Below are 23,211 nucleotides of genomic sequence, written 5' to 3'. Positions count from 1 at the left end.
GTAAGTCCTTATGCTAAGCACCATGAATACAAGGGCAAGAGCAGGATTTTTGGTTGCACAGCTGGTGTTTCAGGCACCCATCCTCCCAGGGAACCCCACAGAAGTGCCCCGTGTCACCTGAGTACGCAGAACCCAAGCCCCCAAGCTATTCTCCCCATGCCAACCTAATGGCGCCCTCAGCCTTGATGGGAGGAGCCATGATGTTCCTGCCCACCACCTCTTAGTGGCGACAGGAACCTGCCCGCCCACCCACTGCACGCCCATTGGTTGGACAGCAGTAGAGGCGGGCCCTGACAAGCGCATGCTCAGAGGGAGGAGCCAGAGAGGCACCTGTCAGCTCCTTGGGTGGCTGCCGTGTCCCTGGCTTTCCTGAGGGGGGCTCACTAACGGCTGGGTCCCATCCCACGGAGGCTGAGGAGAAGCAGGAGACGAGTCCCTGAGGAGACGCCGTGACCTGAGGGCTTCCCTTACTGAGGAGGCCTCGTGCTTCATTTGTCACAAGCGGTGCCCAGGCCGGTAGTGACAACAGAGACAATGCTCAGGCTTCTGAGACGTGCTTTGGCCTTCTTCCATAGTACAGCCGACCCCACAGAGCAGCAGCGCCCACAGCAGCAGGGCCCACAGGAGCAGAGCCCACAGCAGCAGGGCCCACAGCAGCAGGACCCACAGCAGCAGGACCCACAGGAGCAGGACCCACAGGAGCAGGGCCCACAGCAGCAGGACCCACAGCAGCAGGACCCACAGGAGCAGGGCCCACAGGAGCAGGGCCCACAGCAGCAGGGGCTCCCAGAAGGTATTCCTCTGTGTGTTCCCTAATAGGGGCTCTCCTCACCCTCGGTATGAGCATCTGGTGGCTCTGGCGGGTACAGCACGTGACGGCGGCTCCATCTTCTGTGCGTGCATGGGTAGGCGTCCTGCGTCCCCAACGAGTCCCTGAGAACCAACTCCCAAACTCTCCTGTCCGTCTAAAGCAAGACGGTGTTGACAGAGACCACCTTGGGGGCTGTACCGCCTGTGGTTTTTCCCAACATGGATGTGCAGCACATGCCTATTTATATTTCCAGTAGGCAAGAAACTCCCTAATTGCGAGTGAATTTAGGCTTGTATCCCAAGCAGAAATTTAATTTGAAGCCAAGTGGATGCCTCATACATATCTGGTCCCGTAGGAGAGCAGAGAACCCGTTGTGCGGGCCAACTGCTGAGGTCAGATCCATAAATATTGCTGGTCAGCTAGGCTTGTGTAGAATAAAAGAGAGAGAGAGAGAGAGAGAAAATGAAAAGGAGAAGGAGACTTTTGGATGCCGTTTTGGGCTGGCCATTAATCTCCAGATATCTTTTAGTGCTTTGTCTGCTGAGATGGCTAAGTATCTATACAAGGTGCTAGTCATTATGTTGGTGATAATGATGGAGGGATATAGTAGGAGCAGAAGCTTAAAGACTCTCATATGTAGAGATGGTGGTAACAGGTAACATTTACACTCTCTTGTGCAAGACACTCCACAGCTCTCAACAGTTGATGTGTGCGCCTCAGTTAATACAAGGCAGGCGCAGTGGCTCATACCTCTAATCCCAGCTCTTTGGGAGTTCCAGGCGGGTGGATCACTTGAGTCCAGGAGTTTGAGATCAGCCTGAGATAACATAGCAAAACTCCATCTCTACTAAAAACACAAAAATTAGCCGGGTGTGGTGGCACGCACCCATCATCCCAGTTACTTGGAAGGCTGAAACATGAGAACCACTTGAACCTGGGAGGTGGAGGTTGCTGAGAGCCGAGATCGTGCCACTGCACTCCAGCCTGGGCGACAGAGCCAGACTCTGCTCAAAAAATTAAAAATTACTTGAAAATTAAAAAATTAAAAATTAAAAAAAATTAAAATTAAAAAAAGAAAACTGCAACAACCCTATTAGGTGAAAATTTGATTGTTGTGGATTGACAGAAGAAAACAAAGTCAGAGACGTTAAAAAACTTCTCTGCCCAAGTTTATGCAGATGGTGAGTGTAAGACATATTTGTAGTAGATGTTTGCATTTGAGGCTAATAATGTGACTTTTGTTTCTTTATCTTGTAGGTGACACCCAGTTGACAACTGTGCTGGGAGTTGTCACAAGTTTCTGTGGTGATTATGGCGTGATTGATGAGTCGATCTATTTCAGTAGCGATGTTGTGACTGGCAACATGCCTCTAAAAGTTGGACAAAAAGTTAATGTGGTTGTGGAAGAAGACAAAATACTTTATGGATTGAGAGCAATCAAGGTGAGATGTGCATGAGTTTGGGAATTGTGTCTTATCCCAATGGGTTTTCTTTCTCCATCTTTCTATTCTTGTATTAATCCAACACCTCTACTGTGATCCGTAGAGTGGATGTAGACTGCACTTTGAAGCCCCACCCCTCTGAAGCTGTAGGTTCTTCTGTTCTAATATTTGTAGTGATTTCTGCTTTAAAACATAAAAATTACTTATTTATTCTTCTAATCTTTAAACAACATGGATAACAATAATAATTATTGAACTCTATACAATCCTTCAACTTCCCTTATCAGGTAAAAAAACATTTTCTGTAGTGTGCATTCATAGCAGTGGAATTGCTATGTGAAACCATGTGCCTTGTAAACATTTTAAAAAGAGCTTCATGGAGGTATAGTTCACAAACCACAGAACTCTCTTAATGGTACAATTCAATAACATTTGGCAGATTTATGGAGTCCTGAGAACATCACCTGAGTCCAGATATTTACCCATTCAGTGGCTACTATGAAATTATTCTTTAGCTCTACTGTACTAATTGATTCTCTCAGCAATAGGCGGTAAGACTGCCCATCTGCCCATATAGGCAAGGACAACAATATTATCAATTTGAAATCTTTGCAAATATGAGAAGGGGAAAGCAGTCTCATCGTTCATTTGGAATTATTAGGGATCTTAATGAGATTACAGCAAGTTTCCTTTCTTGGATTTACTTATACAATAGGGATATTTACGGCTATCTCTATGGTAGGAACATTAGATTTGTAGTAGGAAAGTTTGTATATGACGTCCTTGTAGTATTTCCTCTGATATCATCTTTTTTCTTTGCTTTATGTCTTTCATTCTTTTACAGCCTTATTGAGATATAGGTCACGTGATTCACCATGCAATTCTCCCATCTACAGGGTACAATCCAGTGGTGTTTAGTTTGTTCACCGGGTTAGGCAACCATCACCACAAACAATTTTAGAACATTTTCATCACTCAAAAAAGAAGCTCCATAACCATTCATAGTCTTTTCCCATTTCTCCCTGATCCCCCAACTGTCCCCTCCCCCCACAACATCCAGCCCCAGGAAATCACTTATCCATTTTCTGTTTGTATATATTTGCCCATTCTGGACAGTTAAAGATTCCTTCTATATAACTGTAATGATATGTCCTTTCACCAACATCTCCTCATTCCTCCATCCACTCTAACAACCCAAGCATCTGGCAACCACCATTCTACTCTACACTGTTATGAGGTAAATTTTTTAATATTCTGCATGTGAATGAGACCATGCAGTTATTTGTATTTGTGTGACTGGCTTATTTCACTTACATATCGTTCTTCAGGTTCATCCATGTTGTCCCAAATGGCAAGATTTTGTTCTGTTTTATGGCGGAATAGTATTCCATTGTGTATTCAATACCACGTTTCCTTTATCCACTCATCCATAGATGGACATTTAAATTGCTTTCATTTCTTGGCTATTGTGAATAGGGCTGCAATAAGCATGGAAGTGCTAACATCTCTTTGACACACTGATGACACTCTCTTTGGATACATGCTCAGTAGTTCATGGATTCATGTGATTCATGGATTCATGTTATAGTTCCATTGTTAATATTTTGGAGAACTTCCATACTGTTTTCCATAATGGCTGTAACAACTTACATCCCACCAACCGTGCATAAAGTTTCCAATTTCTCCACATCCTTGCCAATACTTGTTATCTCTTCTCTTTTTAATGTTAGCCATTGTAACATGTGTCAGGCGGTATCTCTGTGGTTTTGATTTGCATTGTCCTGATGATTAGAAAAGGTGAGCGTTTTTTTAATATGCCTGTTGGCCATTTGTATGTCTCCTTTTGAAATATGTCTATTCAGGTCTTTTGCTCGTCTTTAATAGGATTATTTATTTTCTTGCTATGAGTTGTTGGAGTTACTCATACATTTTGGAAACTGACCCCTTACTAGATGTATATAGATTGTCAGTGTTTTCTGCTATCCTATAGATTGTCTCTCCACTTTTTGATCATTTCCTTTGCGGTACAGAAGCTTTTTAGTTTAAAGTAATCCTATTGTCTGTTTTTCCTTTTGTTGCCTTTGCTTTTGAGGTCCTATTTTTAAAATGTCTTTGCCGAAAACAATGTCATGGAGCTTTCCCCCTATATCTCTATCTAGTAGTTTCACAGCTTTGGATCTTCATTTTAAAGCTTTAAATCATTTTGAGTTGATTTATATACATGCTGAGAGATAAGGGTGGAAATTCATTTTACTCAGATGAATATCCAGTTATTTTCAACATCATTTATTGAAGAGAGTGCACTTTCTCAACATTGTGTGTTCTCGGGCCTTTTGTTGAATATCAGTTGACTGTAAATGCACGGATTTAATTCCGGGCTCTGTATTCTGCTCCATTCATGGATGTATCCACTGGTACTATGCTGTTATGCTTACTATAGCTTTGTCATATGCTTTGACATCAAGTAGTGTGATGCCTCCAGCTTTGTTCTTTGTATTCCAGACTGCTTCGACTACCTGGAATCTTTTGCGGTTCCATACAAATTTTAGGAGTGTTTCTTCTATTTCCAAGAAGAATGTCATTGGTATTTTCATAGCAGTTGCATTGAATCTATAGATTGCTTTAGGTTATGGACATTTTAACAATATTTATTCTTCCTGTCCATGAACACATGATATATTTCAATTCGTTCCTGCCTCCTTCAATTTGCTTCGTTAATGGTTTATAGTTTTCGGCGTTGCAATCCTTCACCTCCTTCATTAAATTTATTCCTATTTTATTTTTTGAAGGTGTTTTAAATGGGATTGTTTCTTGATATCTTTTTCAGATAATTCCATATTGGTGTATAGAAATGCTACTGATTCTTGTGTGTTGGTTGTGTATCGTGCCACTTTCCTGAATTTGTTTATTAGACCTTGTAGGTTTTTGGTGGTGTCTTCAGGGTTATTTATATGTAAGAGCTTCCCGTCTGCAAACAGGGCCAATCTAAATTCTTCCTTTTGAATTTAGATGCCTTTTGTTTCTTCTTGCCTAGTTTCTCTGACTAGTACTTCCAGAACTATATGCGATAGAAAGGGCAAAAGTGGGCATTTCTGTCTTGTTTTAGGTCTTCGAGGAAAAGCCTGCAACATTTCCCCATTCAGTGTGATGTTACCTGTGGGTTTATCCTATATGACCTATATTGTGTTGAGGTGCACTCCTCCTATATCTAAATTGTGGAGTTTTTATCACGAAGGGATGTGGAATTCGGTTAAATGCTTTTCCTGCTTAAATTGGAATGATCCTATGGCTTTTGTGCTTCATTCTGTTCATGTGATGTAGCACATTTATTGATTTGTGTATGTTGAAACTTTCTTGTATCCCAGGAATGAATACCTCTAGAACATGATGAATGGTGTTTTTAATGTGCTGTGGAATTTGGTTTACTAACACCTTCTTAAAGATTCTTGCAACTGTGTTCATCAGGAATTTTGGCATGCAGTTTTCTTTGCTTTTTTCTTTTTTGTGTTTCCTTGTCTGGCTTTTCTACCAGGGTAATGCGGGTGTGACAGAATGCATTTGGAAGTGTTCCTTTCTTGTCGTTTTTTTGGAATAGCATTAAAAGTGTAACTATTAATTCTTCTTCGTTATATATAAATTTTGGTAGTATTAGGAAGGGAAGCCATTCTGTCTTAGACTCTTCATCGATGGGGGATTTTTTATTACTGAATCACTTTCCTTACTTGTTAATGGTCTGTTCAGAATTTCCATTTCTTCACCATTACATCTTGGTAGGTTGCATGTGTCCAGGAATGTATCCATTTCTTCTAGCTTGTCCTGTTGTAAGCAGATGATGTTCATAATAGTTCTTATGATGCGTTTTATTTTGGTGATGTCAGTTTTGGTGTCTCCTTTTTCATCTTTGCTTTTATTTATTTGAATCTTCTCCCTTTTTTCCTTTAGTCTAGCTAAGGTTTTGTTGATTTGGCTTACCTCTTCAAGAAACCAACTGATTGTTTCATTAATATTTGTATTGTTCTTCCCATGTCTATTTGATATATTTCTGCTCTGCCCTTTATGATTTCTGTCCTCCTACTTTTGGATTGCATTTTTTTTCTTCTTTTTTTCTAGTTCCTCAAGGTGCAGTGTGGGGTTGTTTATTTAAGATGTATCTTTTCTTTTGAGGTAGGCTTTACTGATGTAAACTTCACTTTTAGAATTGCTTTTACTGTATTTCATGGGTTTTCATATGTTGTGCCTTCATTTTGCTTTATCCCAAGAAATATTTACACTTTGCTTTTAATTTCTTCATTGACCCATTCGTTATTTAGGAGCACGTTGTTTAATTTCCATCCACTTCTGAAATTTCCAACTTTTATTCATTTCTAGTAATTTATCATTGTGGTTAGAGAAGTGATTTGATATTATTTCAAACTCCTTTAATTTGCTAAGAACTGTTTTGTGGCCTGTCCCATAATCTATCCTCGAGAATGTTCCACATGCAGTTGGAAACAATATGTGTTTTGGAGTATTTGGATGGAATGTTCTGTAAATGACTGTTAGGTCCATTTGGTCCAGAGTGCAGATAAATCTCACTTTTTGTGGGGTCAGCGTTTTCTCTGGACAATCTACTCATTGTTGCAAGTTGGGTGTTGAAGTCCCCTGCAGTTATTGCATTGCAATCTGTCTCACCATTTAGACCTTAATATTTGCTTCATATATTTAGGTGCTGCTATGTTGGGTGCATATTTTTGGAAATCATTTTATCCTCTTGATTAATTGACCCCTTCATCGTTATATAATGATCTTCTTGTTCTTTTTACCGTTTGTGATTTAAAGCCTATTTTATTTGAAATTAGTTTAGCGGCTCCCCCTCTCTTTTGGTTTCCCTTTACATGGAAGAATATCTTTTTTCATGCCTTCACTTTCAGTTTACGAATGTCCATTAAGGAGAAGTGGATCTCTCATAGGTTTGGTTGTTGTTGTTGTTGTTGTTGTTTAAATCCATTCAGCTACTCTGTGTATTTTAGTTGAAGAATGTCATCCATTTCTATCAAGTTAATTATTGATAGGCAAGGATTTACTGTTGTCATTTAGATAATTTTTTCTATGTATTTTGTAGGTAATTTCTTCCTTTCTCATTTACTGTCTTTCTTGATGAATAGCAGATTTTTCTCTATTAGTATGTTTTGTTTCCTTGATATTTTAAAATGTGTCTATTACATGATTTTTTTCTTTGTGGTTAGCATGAGGCGTACAAAAACATAATCACAACAGTTTATTTATTGATAATATAACTTTGATCACAAAATACAAACACTCTACCATTTAACTCCACCCCCAGATTTTGAGTTCTGTATTTTACACTTTACAACTTTTTATATTTTATATCCGTTAATGAATTATTGTACTTATTTTATTTTTACTAGTTCCGTTTTTAACTGTTACATGAAAGATATACATGATCTGGACACCACTGTTACCTTAATAGAGTATTGTGAATGTGTGTGGTTACTTTTACTAGTGAGTTTTATACCTTTAGATATTTTTGCATTACTCATTAGCATCCCTTATGTCAGTTGGAAGAACTCTCCATAGGATTTCTTGTAAGACGGTTGTGGTGGTGAGGAAGTTTCTCAGCTGTGATTTCTCTGTAAAAGTCTTTTTCTGCCCTTCACTTCTTGGTACATTATTCTTGGTTAGTCATTTCTTCCTTGATCTCCTTGAATATATCATCACACTCTCTCCTGGCCTGTTATGCTTCTGCTGAGAAGTCTTCTGGTAGGCATATTGGAACTGCGTTATATGTGATTTGCTTCTTTCCTCTTGCTGCTCTCAGGATTTTTTCTTTATTTTTCATCTTTCACAGTTTGATTTTAATATGTCATGGGGTAATCTTATTTGGATTGTATCTGAATGCAGAACTTTGGTCGTCCAGTACCTAGACGTTTATAACTTTCTCTGGGTTTGGATGGCTCCCCATTATTATTTTTTAAATAATCTTTCTACCTCTTTTCACTCCTCCCTCTTCAATACGAATGACTCATACTATTGCTCTGCTGATAATTGTCCCAGAAATTCAGTAAGTTTTTTTTCATCCCGTGTCCTTCCTTTTAATTTTGTCTCCTGTGACTGTATATTTTTAATGAAGCTGTCTCCAAGTTTATAGATTCTTCATTTTGCTCCACAATTTTCCTGTGGATGTTCTCTATTGTATACTTCCTTCATTGTATTTTTTGACTTTTGTATTTGTTTGATTTTTTAAAATTCTTTCAATCTTTCTTTCAAATTACTCTGATAAATCCTGAATCATTTCTCTGTAATTGCTTTCAAGGTTCACAAAGCATGTGGAAAATAGATATTTTGAATTATTTATTAAACAACTCATACATTCCTATCTCTCTAGGGTCAATTACTGGCATCTTGTTTTGTCAGTTTGGTGATGTCGTGTTTTCCTTATTGTTCTTGATCTTTGTGGTCATGTGTTTATATCTGCATATTGAAGAAGTAGGTATTCATTTCAGTCTTTGCAGTCTAGCTTTTAGGGGACATCCTTTAGCAGTAAGCCTGTCCAGAAACTCTATATAGGTCTCTTTTGGTACTTACGCTTGTGAACACTACAGCTATTGAAGCACTAGGGGGCTTCCTAATCCCAGGGACACAGCGACAGATGCTGCAATGGCATGCATTCCCTTAGCTGTTGAGACTGGTGCCTTGCAAGACTGGAATCCAAGGCTCCACTCATTCACAGAGGACTCCCTGTTGCTGTAGAATATTCTGAGCATAAGGCCACTGGAATCACTCGGCAGAGATGTGGGCCAGGTATTGAGTTTGTTTTGCTGTGGCTGTGCCTTCTTGTCTGTTGCCAGGGTGGGTCTAGAGACTCGGTCCACAAGTACCATCTCAGAGTCTGGGACCATGGGCCATGGACGTTTGTCAAGTGGTGGCATATAGTGTGGAAGGCCTGATATTGGGCTCCCAGGCAATGTCCTATGCTTGCTACTCTCTCTCTCCTCTGGGTGGATGGTATCTCTCTCCATGCTGTGCTGTTGAAGGTTGGGGAAGGGGTGATGTGGGTAATGTAAAACTGTCTTTACTACCCTCTTCAATGCATCTTTTCTTATTTTCATTCTATAACTGGGTACCGTGGTCTCTCACCTGGTTTCCTTCTGTCAAGTGATGGTATTTTCATAGAAGGATAGTTTTTCACATTGATGTTTCTGCAGGAGGACAATCACTGGAGAGTCCCATTTCTCCATCTTGCTCCCCTCCTCCTCCATCTGTTTAATTTTTACGTGCTATAAATATGTCTATCTTGTCCATGTGACTTCTGGGTTCAGGAAGTTTCCTTAGGCTAATTCTAACACATAATTTACACGAGTATTCACTTAGTTTTTCTTCTGAAAGTCTTTCATTTATTTGTACCTAAACGTACAGTCAGGCTGTGTTTGCTTTCCGTGTATACGACTGAGGGTAGGATCCACGTCTTGTTTCACTACTGGCTATTCAGTTGCCCTAAAGGTTAATTGGATAATCCACTTTGCCCCTATCATATTGAAGTGCACTTCTGTCATACAACGTATTATTGCAAACATTTCAATCTGTCTGTACCTGCTGTTGTGTTGGTGGTATTTTCAAAGCATAAGAAACAGAGTTGGGAGCCATGAAACATGGGCAAAGCTTTAGTCTGCAGTATGTCTGTGAGTTGGTGTGGAGTCAAGGAACAGAGAGGTCCGAGGGTGCTGTGGATAATCCACTGGGATACTGCTGAAAGTGGTGGTAGATACATGGATGGGAGGCTAATGCCTCATTCCTTCATGACAGCAAGTGAGGGGAAAATAAACATCAGATTGGTATTGACAGCCGGAAAGACACCAGTTAAGAAATGAGAATTGCAGCAAACTAGGCCATTTTTAAAACCATGAAAAATTATTTACAACTCAGTGGCTCAAGTTTCCATCAGAAGTCTTTGATCTGCAAATTCCAAACCTAGGAGTTTATCCTATAGTTAAGTCAAGCAAGTAGTCCAAATTTTAGGACACAAGTGAAATGTCTAATTACGTGGAATTGGGTTAGTAAATTATGGCACATCCATTAACTGGGATTCTCTATGACTGTTTCTGTCCTCTCTTGTTATTTGAAAACCTTTGTGTTCATTTAATGTGATACTTTACTACTGAATACCATGCTAATTTGCTTTTAAAATGAGTATTTACATATGTATATATATTTGTGCACAGACAAAAACATCAGGATGAGTGTTACTGAGAAAACGTAGTCCCTGGTGGTCTCTTGGTAATGGAATATGGATTATGGGGTAACTGCCTTTTGCTGTCTGCATATCTGTTTTTTTTTCCTACTTTTAGTACAATGAACTTGCATTATTTCTGAAAGTTTTAAGGATTATAAAATAAGGACTATTACACTTCCAATAAGGAAAAAGGTTTGTATGCCTCTCTATTGTAGATAAAGTAAAGCCCTAATTTGACTTGGTTTATTGAACCTCCCCCAGTTGAGGTTATTGTTCCAACTTTATCTTGAACTTCTGTCTCCTAGACCTGGATCTGGAATGTTAGGGTTTTGCTCCCTAGGCTCCTAAATTGTGTTGTTTTTCCTCTCTGCCTTCCTGCTCCTCTACTCGTGTTTACAAGTTTACACCTCTGCCTTCTTTCATAACCCAGCACAAATCTGACTTCCCCCAAGCAATGCCGCTATTTTCTCCCTGTCTGAAATGTTCTCCGTTCAGGTAAGTCACAGAAACTATCTTTAAAGTAGTCTTATGTCATTCATCACAACCTGCTTATGACTACATATCTTTCCACTTTACCGTCATTTCACTGTGAATTCCTTTAGGTGAATGACGGTATTTTTTAAATCTGGGAATCTAATGGTACAAGGGCATTAAACTTGGGTATGCAATTAATGTTTTGGGATACATTTCACAATTCATGAAGCACACACATGATTTCTACCATCATCTCAAGTCTATGGTCCGTTTAGCACGTGAACTATATTCACCAGTGTTTAGGATGGTTGTTGAAAATATTTTGGAATACCAGTGTTTTAACCATTTAAGTTCCTGTGTTTAAATTTGTATTATTTTTGAAGTAACTCTTTCCTAAATCTTACAGGTGGACGTTGTGCCTCACCCTCTTAACGGTGATGGAGACTCAGACTCAAAAATCAGAGTTTTAAATGGATGTGTTACTTCTATAAGTGAAGATACTATTTATATTAGTAACATCATTTATTTCCCTATGGACATTGTTTCTGAAGGTATGATTTACATTTTGTGATATATGATGTAATTCTTAATTTTTTTGAGTGGATTTTAGTCCTAGAACAAATTTTACTGTGTACTTGGCTTCAGTCAATGGCTCTTCAATATTAGAGGTAGACCTTTCCAATTGAAATTATGTACAATATAGGGGCAAATAGGCAGTATTTTAAAATGTCTGCTGTCGTCTATTGTGTGTTCATTTGTTCAATGCCCTCAGTAATGCCTGGATATATTTTTCATTCACGTAAAAATTTAATTTCTAATCATGGAAACAATCCTACAAGTACACAGAGACACTATTTTTAATACCCTTCAAAGACTATACTTGCAGGGATCATTTCTGTAGTTGGTTATTAGAGAACTTTCTGTGACAGGGCAGAGTACCAAATTTTAAAAGAATACACTTCAAATGCTTCAAAGTTAGGATTGGAGATAGTGCTTTGTGGCTGTGTGTGTGTGTGTGTGTGTGTGTGTGTGTGTGTGTGTGTTGTGGAATTCTGTTTGTAATCAGCCGATATGTTCTAATATTTCGCTTATAACCAAAGATACACTTTTTTTTTTTTTGCTATTTTTGTCCATTGCAACAGTCATATACCTTGGGTATAAAAGGGGAGATTAGCTCCGCTTCCCCAGGCAGCTTGCTACTTTGTTTCCTTGGATGCAAAAACAGGACTCTGACCTGAATTTTGTTTTGAGATGTTGACTCTGTCTGCTTTGTTGAGAAGAGACTATGAGGGAAGGGTGTAGTCAGGAAATCGGTCAGGAAACCATTGTAATATTCCTGGTGAGAGATGATGGAGATGTGAATGAAAGTGGAGAAGTGGAGGAACTGAGGATTGAGTTGACTCTAGATTCATTTTGAAGTTAGAGAAGAACCTAGGAGGTAATGGATTAGATCTTTGATGTGGAGGAAAGATGAGTCCAAGGTACCTCCAAAGTTTTTGGTTTGAGCAGTGGTGAGGGTGGAGTGGCCAGTTTGTGATGTAGACGACTGAGGCAAACAAAAGTTGGTGAATATGAAGAATACAAACTACTCAGCTTTACACACGTTAGATTGGTGTAAGCATATGGATAATTGACTCTGAGGTTGGTTAGAGCTGGAGGCATATACATTTTGGAGTTATTGGCCCATAGATATACAATACACCCACACAAAAGAAATGTATGCAAATTAACAGAGACAGACAGAGAGACAGAAGTCTAACACTGTGTCTTGTATCATTCTACAATGCTGGGTCCTAAGGTGAAGAAATGTTTCACTTTGTTGATATTGCTAGTTTTCTGGAGTCATTGTGGCAATTTACTGTCTCAGTTGCAGCTGGGATTTCCGTTTGCTCCAGATTCTTTCATGTACCTTTGTTATCCTGTGAGTCACTTTTAACTTATTGTAAACTTCTGTTTGAAACTCAGTGGTCTTAACCGTAACCCTTAAGGCACAGACTTAAGACACTGCATGTTCTCACTCATAGGTGGGAATTGAACAACGAGAACACTTGGACACAGGAAGGGGAACATCACACACCGGGGCCTGTTGTGGGGTGGGGGGAGTGGGGAGGGAAAGTGTTATGAGATATACCCAATGTAAATGACGAGTTAATGGGTGCAGCACACCAACATGGCACATGTACACATATGTAACAAACCTGCACGTTGTGCACATGTACCCTAGAACTTAAAGTATAATAATAATAATAATAATAAAAAGAGTTCATCAGTGGAACACAACACTAGGGGAAATTGATTCATTCTGAAAGTAACAACATTTCCTAGTGGTACTGCTACCACTGCTACCAATCAACAGTTATTTGGTGGTTACTATGCACCAACGATGATTCTGTGTGTATCAACGATATCTATTAAGTGTCACAGCAGCTCAGTATCTTGAAGGCTACTTATCGTGCTTCTCATTTTATAAATGAAGAAAATGAGGCACAGAGAGATTAAACATCTTGGCTAAGGTTGCAAACTGAGTAAGTGGCAGTGTCAAGATTCAAACGCACATGGCCAGGTTCAAACTTGTGCTCTTATCTACATGTTTTACTGCCTCTCACTAAGGAGTTGTGAATACGAACAGTTGTTTAGTAAATCCTGTGCTGCTCCCTCAGATTGGCTGTGATGCACAGTTCACACTTTGCTCCATTTGACTTTGTTAAATCAGTAGAGGAGAGTCAATGCCTAAGGATTATAAACTTCTTTTTGAACTTAGCGATTTACAGTGTGTCTGTTTAAATATGTGCAAAATGACTTTAGGTGTTGCAGAACTGACTTTATTTTTCTTTAATTAATTAATTTATTTATTTATTATTATTATACTTTAGGTTTTAGGGTACATGTGTGCAATGTGCAGGTTAGTTACATATGTATACATGTGCCATGCTGGTGCGCTGCACCCACTAACTCGTCATCTAGCATTACGTATATCTCCCAATGCTATCCCTCCCCCCTCCCCCCACCCCACAACAGTCCCCAGAGTGTGATGTTCCCCTTCCTGTGTCCATGTGTTCTCATTATTCAATTCCCACCTATGAGTGAGAATATGCGGTGTTTGGTTTTTTGTTCTTGCGATAGTTTACTGAGAATGATGATTTCCTGGTATATACCCAAAGGGCTATAAATCATGCTGCTATAAAGACACATGCACATGTATGTTTATTGCAGCATTATTCACAATAGCAAAGACTTGGAACCAACCCAAATGTCCAACAATGGTAGACTGGATTAAGAAAATGTGGCACATATACACCATGGAATACTATGCAGCCATAAAAAATGATGAGTTCCTGTCCTTTGTAGGGACATGGATGAAATTGGAAATCATCATTCTCAGAACTGACTTTAAAGTAGTACACTATCAAATAACGTGTGAAATTCAAGATGACCTAGTTAAGAGATCATGACACTCACATTTTTCCATGGCTGTTTTAGATTTTGTGCCTTATAAGGGTGACTGGTTAAAAGTTGAATATTCCACTGAACCAGGCTTCTCAAACTTCAAGGCAAGCTCTGTGAAGCCCACCCGTTGTATTCATGCGGAAGAGGTAATTTCTTTCCTGTTGCTCCCATAATCGGTTTATGTGAACCCTTCCTTTTGTGATAATTTTCGTGCCCAGGATTCTGTTGGGTGTAATGGGAATTCCAGAAAATATGAAGAAATACATTCTTTGCCAACAAAGGAGCCACTTTTTTATTGAAAAGGCAGGACTTCCCAAAGGGATTAATTAGAAAATTATGTAGAACAAGCATATTAATCAATTAAGTTCTAAATTGTGCATTTTACTCAATACTCAAATGTTATTAGAATCTTCCAACAACAGGAGGAAGAAAAACAATGTTTGTGTCAGAAAATTGTAGGGAAAGAATGAACGGAGTGTGTTGTGGGACTTGAGCTTAACAGTAAATGTTGAGAATGATTTGGGTATTGGAGCCTGAATATGACCAGCAAATTCAGGGCAATAGAGGGTAATGGACATATTTTGGTAATATTTAGAGCTGGATTTCTCATCAAAGACCCAGGCCTCATCCCTGGAGAGCCTGTTTTAATTGGTCTGTGGTGGAGCATGGACATGGGTATTCTTACAAAGCACCCCTGGTGTTAGCAACCGGTCAACCAGGTTGGGAATTATTGATTTGCATTGAAGTGACCTGCAGTCATGCAGGACCCAGAGTGAGGAGGTGCACAGCTTGTTACAGTGATTATTGGGCTTTCTTATAATCATTTCCATTATTTATACTCACAGGTCCGCATTACTCACATACGTGGAAGAAGTGGGGTGATAAAGAATACTATCTTTTTCACCTTGGATTCTGTGAAACTTCCTGATGGATACGTACCTCAAGTAGATGATATCGTCAATGTGGTCATGGTGGAGAGCACTCAGTTCTGCTTTAAGTGGAGAGCGGTTTCTATCACCCCAGTACAAAAATCATAATGACAAAACATTTTTATTCTGTTTATATTTCCTTTTAAGAGCAGTAAAGGGACTGGTTTAACTGAAAAGTTTAGCTTAGTAAGCCTAAATAGTATTTTACATATGAATTTTCTGGCAAATCTAATTGAGATACTGGCTAGTTCAATTGGACCATGAACCCAGCTTAGGGAAGTGCCTTATCAATTAAAAGCATGCTAAATTAGCTTGCTAGTCACTGGAAGAAAGGAGTTCTTAATTAAAATGAACAGTGCCATTAAATTTGAATTCCATATTTCCTATTAGCAGCAGCAGATTCCAGGATGACGGAGGCCTGGGACGGCCCTAAAGGGAACATCAGAACCAAAGCATTTAACTGAAAAGGCATCAGGGACAGCATGTTAAAGGCATGATTTAAAGTTACAATTTGACTTCAGTTTTGAGTCCCCCTTATGCTGTCTGTACAACCTGTATTGTTCCATAGCCTCTTTCATCTTCTGTCAGTCACATAATTTGCAATGTTTATTATTTCTTTATGTTCCTTCTTCTCCATGCTAGAATGTAAACTCCACAATGGCAGGATGTCTTTTGGTCTGTTTTGTTTTTCTTTCTTTTTTTTTTTTCTTTCATTAGAGCATCACCAGCACTTAGAGGAAGGTGTGACAGACTCACTGAGCAGATAAAATGTTATTAAGTTCAATGACTGAATGATTGGGCCAGCAATGATATTTAGCTGTGGTTCATTCATCACTGGTTCCTTAGGAATAAAATCGTTGATCAATGCATTAAGACCTCTGTTGATTTTTTTAACAACACCAACAACCATAGAAAGCAGACTCTGCTGTAAATGAGCCTCCATGGCCACTTTGTTGTGGGGGTGCAGCTCATGTGCAGTCATGAAGAAACATACAAACACAGAGCTTTTGAAGGAAGGACAAGCTGCTTACCCGCTGGGAAGGGTTATAATAAAATCCAACAAGTACATCCCATGAAATTTCATGCTTTTGTCTAATAGAACATATAACCATGTAGCTGTGACCTAGGGGAAGGGATGTATTCAAACCTATGGGCGTAGCTTGAATGTGGTTGGGAACTTACCCTGACTCCTCTGATTCATAATTCCACCATTACCCCCGGTCCTTGAATAAACAGGGTTGTGTTTTGACTTTCCACTACAGATCCAGTGAGACCTCCCAATCATCCAGGGATTTGTTTCCCGCTTGATAGAAACAGTGAAGGTATTATAGAGTTCCCATTTTCACTCATTGGTTCACCCTACAAAATCCTACTGACTCTCTTTGATGTGCCAGGCACTGTTGAGCCTCTAGAATTATACCCTTAACCAAAAGGACAAAATTCCAGGCCCTAATGGAGCTTGTGTTCTTTCAATGTCTCCACCCCCCAACCATCCTCGGCTTCCTGACCCATGCAGCAGTAGCTCCTATGATTGAAAGGGGCAAGTGGGAGCTGTGGCAATACCAGGTCCCTGTGAATGTCGTCATTCAAAAGCAACCCCACACCCTGTGGAATTACAGAGCAGTCCATGTTGGACTTGAGAGATGCAAGGGCCATGACTTTCACTACCTCCCCATTTAATTCTCCAGTTTGGTTGATGTAGAAGAATGTTCTTTGGGAGTTATAATGCATTATGATAAGCCCAATCAGCTGGTGATTCAGTCACAGCCTCTGTTTCACAAACTTCCTCACCGGACTGAGGATCACCTGGGAGGCAGCAGTTCAGCTGGGCAGGGGGGCAGGGATTGGATACACTTCTTCTGTCTTCTTTCAAATGGCAAAGCCCAGAACTACTTTGCTTTCATAAGGCAGACCAAGCTGCGGTTCATTTTGAGTATTTTGCCTCAGGGATGTGTTAGCGCCAAGGCTCTTTCCCACAATTGAGAATGAATGGTCCTTGATCCTCTCACCTTCATCACACCTGTGTCCCTAAATGGATGACCTCACGGCACAAGGACAGAAGGACTCAGGGACTAGGAAATAGTGGACTGTGTCAGAAATGTGCTTTTCCCACGTGGGAAAGAATTGGCTTGAAAATGCAGGGACCTGTCACCTCGAGTTTCTGGGGCTCCAGTGTTCTGCCATGGAGCTTCCAACTGGCACGCCATGAAGGCGCTGCAGATGTGCTGATATCAGATGCTTCTCAGCTAATTTAGGGATACATGCAATGAAGAAAATGAAATAAGGTAATGATCTTTAGCCGGGTTTGGCAAACTATGGCCCTTCTGCCAATTCTGGCCTGATGCCTGCAATGGTTCTCAAAACATAAAGTTATATTTAGGTACCCGGAGCCTAATCATGGCCCAATAGATTGAACCTAGTGTTCTTGCTGTCATGATTATACATACTGTTAATCAGAGGGGTACCTTGAAGTCTCTCATCGTGATCACGGTTTCATCCTCTAACCATTGTAGCTTTCAGAGGTTCTGGTTTGTCATTTCACTCCTCTTGTGAGATGCATAAATCTCTAACTGTACATCTGCCAAAGGGATATCCTTTGTGAATATAAACAACTCCTCTTTGTTATGCTTAGTGTGTAGTTCTCTGTTTTGTCAAAATTTCAAATTCTACTTAATCAGCCCTACTTACAAGGATCCCTGTTCCCTTGGTGTTCGAGAATACGGTGTTTTGAATTGAAGCTCTTATTTCTATTGGCAAACTTGAGGTTGCACGTACACCTCCAGTACTAGCCCAGGAATACAGAGTTTATTCCATGTTTTCCTCTCTTTCCACCTTTCCATGTGTATTGTTTCCTTCTCAGCTTTGGAGAACCCTACCTTCCATTATCCTCTGTGTATTTACTTCTTTGCACAATCCTGCCGTATATGCTCTCCTACTGTGGACAGCCTTCCATCTGTTCTCTAACTCCCTCTTCTCGTGGACCCTGGCTTGCAGGAGACCTCCTTGGAACCATTTTTTGGCAGGCTCCATGCCTGCCTTCCTAAACTTGGGTGCCCTGCTCTACAGGGATGGGAGGGCTAGAGAAAAGGGCTCTCTGTTGCCTTTGGAACTCCTCACAGAACTGGCTTTTAGTCACCATTTCATTGTAAGGGTCACCCAGGACAGCCTGGGTTAAGTGCTTCGTGAGTTTCTTTCCAGAGCTGCTGGCCTGGCCAGAAGAGTGAAGTCTTGGGGTTGGTTAAGGGCTGTCGGTCTAAACATCCACAACTGAGGACTCAGATTAGTTAGCAGTCTTGTTGGTCTCATAAGGGGGAGGAAGAGAGTTCACCCTACTGGGGCAATGTCATCCTACAGTGGTTTCACTTCCTAAGAGCATTGCCCCAATTGACCCTAAATGATGTGGATTAGAAACTTCATTCCCCAAATCCTATGTATAGTTGAAGGCCTATTGTATATACCAAAGATGAAAAGCATAACCTTATTATTGAAGTTCCATTGAAAGGAAACAAAAGGTGGTTGTGCGCGGTGGCTCACGCCTGTTATCTCAGCATTTTGGGATGCCGAGGCAGGCAGATCACCTGAGATCAGGAGTTTGAGACCAGCCTGGCCAACATGATGAAACCTCGTCTCTACTAAAAATGCAAAAAAATTTAGGTGGTCGTGGTGTCGGGTGCCTGTAGTCACAGCTACTCGGGGTGTCTGAGGCAGGAGATTCCTTTGAACCCAGGAGGCTGAGGTTGCAGTGAGCCAGGATCACGCCAATGCAGGCAAGCCTGGGCGACAGAGGGAGACTCCATCAAAAAAATAAATAAATAAAATAAAGAAAAAAAAGAAAAAGAAAAAGAAAGGAAACAAAAGGTACAAGTTATTTTGATAGTATAAAGAGCATACCTCACAGTGGTTAGGGGCACTGAACATCTGTGTTCCCCTAAAATTCCTTTGCTGAAGCTGTAATCCGCAATGTGATCTATATGGAGATGGGGCCTTTGGGATGCTATTAGGCTTAGATGGGGTCATGAGAGTAGAGCTCCATAATGGAATTAGTATCCTTAGAAGAAGAGGAAGAGAAGCCAGTATTTGCTCCCACTCCTCCATGGGAGGAATCAGCCGGAATTTGACAATCTTTGAGCCAAAAAGAGGGCCCTTGCCCCAAACCGAATCAGTCAGCACCTTATTCTTGGACCTGCCAGCCTCCAGAACTGTGCAATAAAAGTGTCTGTGGTATATTGTTATAGCCGACAAAGCTAAGACAATGGAGAGCTGACGTTGACATTCTGTAACAAATAAAAGCAATTCAAACACTTATTGTGTTTTGAAAATCAAAGACATGGATTGGAAAAACTCCCATCACATGAAGATTCCAAAATTCCCATCGATCGGAATTGTCCCCGTCCGTTAATTCATAATAAATAATATACTTTTAAAGCGTTGTCACTCTATTCTTATAGAAATATTTGCCTAAACACTAGTCCAATACTTATTTCCAGTGTAGCTTTTGTAATGAAAGGAGTAACATTTTACTCCATGGTGCAACTCATGTGCACAAGGGAGGCTGAATCACTGGTCTGCAAGAAAACTCAATTTATTGGCCGATTTTACTTACAAGTTGCTGTGGTGGTCAGACCCTGAGGACAGGTTGCAAAGCCAGGAAACAGCTGAGTTGAGCTGGGATCTAATGTCTTCCGAACCACAGTTCTTACGTTTACAGCCAGCTGTAACATTATTCTGAATGAGGCCCAATACTGTCTAGATAGATGCACAAAGGAAAGCAAAGTATTCAGATTTGGTGTGAATTGCCTTAGAACCAGATCCTTTCTCAGGTTGCCTGGAATGGTTCAGGATGTTACCCTTTTCTGATTCAACTAATTGCTGTGGTATTTATTGAGAACCTACCATGTGCCCAGCACTGTTCTAGATGCTGAAGGCCCAGCAGATGGAAAAAGCAACCACGAACAAAAGCTCTGCAGTCATGAAGCTGACATACAAGTGGGAAGAGACAGACAATAAATACTCTGATAAGCACATGAATAAGTAAGAATTTCCGTCTAGCAGTTAGTGACAGGAAGAAAAGTAAGCAGGTGTTTGTGATAAGAGGTTTTTGAGGGCAGTGACCATGGACAGATGGTTTTCAATATTTTCAGTCGGAGTCAGTCTCCCTGATTTGAGGGTGAAACATGCAGGTCATTAGAAGCCAAGAAGGTGAATCACATGATTATATCTTTGCTGGAATCTGGCACTGAATGACTGCTGCATGGATACTTGTGAAGGTGTGCATTTTGTTCATGGGAGACAGTTAAAATGTGAGAAGGTTTAATGGGGTGCATGGCATCCCTGTTCAGAATTGCTGTTAATCTACTTTGTGTCCAGCCCTTGTATATGCCAAGCACTGGGCTAAGGGCCTTGGGACACGCACGTCATTTAATGCTCACAAAGAATCCTATGAAAGAAGTCCCAGTAGCGTCATGTCCATTCTACAGCCAAGTCAGGGACGCAAACAGGAAAGGGAGGGCGCACAGCTGCTCTGTGGCCCAGTGGAATTCATCCCCTGGCATTCAGGTCCAGCAGCCATTTCTTATCTGATGTGTTCCGGGCCTCTAGAGGCACCTCCCACCACAAAGATCATTCACAATGTTTCCAGCAGGGTGGTATAGAAGAGCCCCTTCTTTGTTCTGCAGTATTCTCTCAGCAGGGACCTGTCTTCCTGGTGCTAGAATCTACCTGTAGCTTCTCTGCCAGCAGAGTTCGACCCCTGCAGAGGAGGCTGAGTCTGACTTAGTGAAGTTTGCCAGAGAAGGCTATTTCTTACCTCTTTCTAAGGCTATTTCTTAGCACCAATCTCTTGCTGCAGCATCCGTTATTAGCTCTATTTGTGCCAGCAGGGACACATGGAAGGGTTTTGGGCATGTTTTCATGTCTGAATGGCTGCTGTCTCTTTGGTTCTTTCTGCTTTCTTCTGTGCCATGACTGAAACTAACAGATTTAACCCACTGATTTTTTTTCAATCATTCTTTAGAGTTGGTGAGACTACAGGTATGTTTTCAAAGGATTGATGGTTTTTGCTGATGGATGGCATGGAGTGTGTAAAGAAAATGGAGAAAACTAAGGGTTATGGCAGGGATATGATGTTAACCCACTGCGTGAACTGAGCTGACATCGTGTGAGATGGAGAAGATTTATGGAGGTGAAGGGGTTGAAGGAAGCTCAGGACATGCGAAATTTTGGACGCCTTACCCTTGAGATGTCTATGGGATAACCACGTGTGTAACTCAGTATATATATGGGATTGGGAGTACCTGCATTTAAATGCCATGGGGCTGGTGTGCGGATAGAGAGGCCATTCAGGGCCTGAGTCCTGGAGCACTCTTGTGCAATCCTGATAGGAGGAACTTCTCACAAAAGACGCTGAGAAGGAGTCTTTCTAGGAGAGGGGTGTCACACAGAAGACCAAAGAACTTATTTCAAGAAATGGGGAGTCCTCACCTGCGTCAAACACTAAAAGGTTGAGTGATGAGAGCTTAGCATATTGACCACTGGATTTGGAGACCTGGAGGTTTCCTGTCATCTTAAGAGCAAATTAGGGACATGATGTGGGTAAAAGCCTAATGCCAGAGGAATAAGGAGGGAATGGGAGCTCAGGAAGTGAGCAGAGGTGATTCTTGAAATAGCATTTGCTGTGGGGGACAGGATGCAGAGGAATGGGACTGAAGGGGAAATGAGGCCAAGGAAGCTTATTTATCTATATACATTTTTAAGATGGGAGTTATTTGTGAAGTTTTTAAGATGGGTGATTCTTGTGTATGTTTGTATGTTATTCCTTTACAGGCAAAGATTTAAAAAAAAAAAAAGATTGTTGATGCAGGATGAAGAGAGGCAATAGCAATAGAAGCAACATCTTCAGGGAAAATGTGCCAAGAGAATGGTTCCATGTGCTCAGTGGAGTGTCAGCTCTGGCCAGGGGCTGCGATATCCTTCCATTGTTACAAGAGAGAAGGAAGAGAAAGCCAGGATGGGTGCCAGGAGTTTGACGGAGGGACTCCTGTTTCATGACCTGTGTTTTCTCAGAGAAATAAGAGGAAATGTGTGCTTACCTGTGTGTCCTAATTTTTCATTGATAATCATAGAATATTGGAGCAATCAAAATGTACAAGAGCAGTTGTTGTGGGTTGAATTTTGCCCTGAAAGAGATATGCTCAGGTTCTGAGCTCCAGTACCTGTGAATGTGACTTCATTTGGAAATAGGGTCTTTGCAAAAAAAAAAAAAAAAAATCAAGTTAAGATGAGGTCCTTCAGGATCGGGATTAGTCATATACCCTGAATCCAATGAGTTATGTCCTTATAAGAAGAGGTGTATTGGACACACAGGCAGATGGAGAAGAGCACCATGATATGAAGGAGGAAGAGATTGGAGTGATGCATCTACAACCGAAGGAAAGCCAACCAATGACTACTGGCAACCTACAGAATCTTGGAATAAACTCTCCCTCAGAGCTTGCCAGAAAGAACCAACCTCACCGAAACCTTGATTTCAGACTCATAGCCTGCAGAACTGCAGAAGAATAAATTTCTGCTGTTTAAAGCCACGCAGTTGTAGTAATGTGTTGTGGCCTCCCTAGGAAATTAACGCAGTTGTGTTACATTTTGAGACATAGATAACCCTCAACCGATCCTGTTAACCAGATGATAATCTTTGGCAATGCTCTTACCTGTTCTCACAGTAGGAGAGGAAAGACAAACAGGTTTCATCCACAGTGCCCATGGATTGCATCAGAATCATCCAAACTGTTCTCCTTGCTTCCTCCTCTGACCTCTTCCAGCCTGTTCACAATCAAGCACCTGGAGTGATCCCTGGAGGCTCTAAATCCTTCAGGGACTCTACGT

At 40.7% G+C, this 23,211-nt stretch overlaps 1 protein-coding gene and 1 pseudogene across 1 annotated transcript; both read left to right on the top strand.

The window, feature by feature from the left end:
* Positions 1-534: 534 nt before the first annotated feature.
* On the top strand, positions 535-2,397 carry LOC100453686 (cancer/testis antigen 55). The gene is made up of 2 exons (XM_054544196.1): positions 535-793; positions 2,069-2,397. Exons 1-2 carry the CDS (start codon positions 535-537, stop codon positions 2,266-2,268), a joined length of 459 nt encoding a protein of 152 aa, XP_054400171.1. The 3' UTR covers positions 2,269-2,397.
* Positions 2,398-11,827: 9,430 nt separating this feature from the next.
* Positions 11,828-11,908, top strand: LOC112131240 (small nucleolar RNA U3; annotated as a pseudogene).
* Positions 11,909-23,211: the final 11,303 nt, after the last annotated feature.

Source organism: Pongo abelii, chromosome X (genome assembly GCF_028885655.2).
Source record: "Pongo abelii isolate AG06213 chromosome X, NHGRI_mPonAbe1-v2.0_pri, whole genome shotgun sequence".
NCBI lineage: Eukaryota > Metazoa > Chordata > Mammalia > Primates > Hominidae > Pongo > Pongo abelii.
Note: the sequence above shows the minus strand (reverse complement) of the source record. Positions and strands in the feature narration are given on the sequence as shown.

Excerpts from the sequence above, each read along its gene's own strand:
- LOC100453686 (XM_054544196.1), top strand. The coding sequence starts at position 535 with ATGCTCAGGCTTCTGAGACGTGCTTTGGCCTTCTTCCATAGTACAGCC. Across the intron at positions 794-2,068 it reads GCAGCAGGGGCTCCCAGAAG|GTGACACCCAGTTGACAACT; the intron begins GTATTCCTCTGT and ends TTTATCTTGTAG.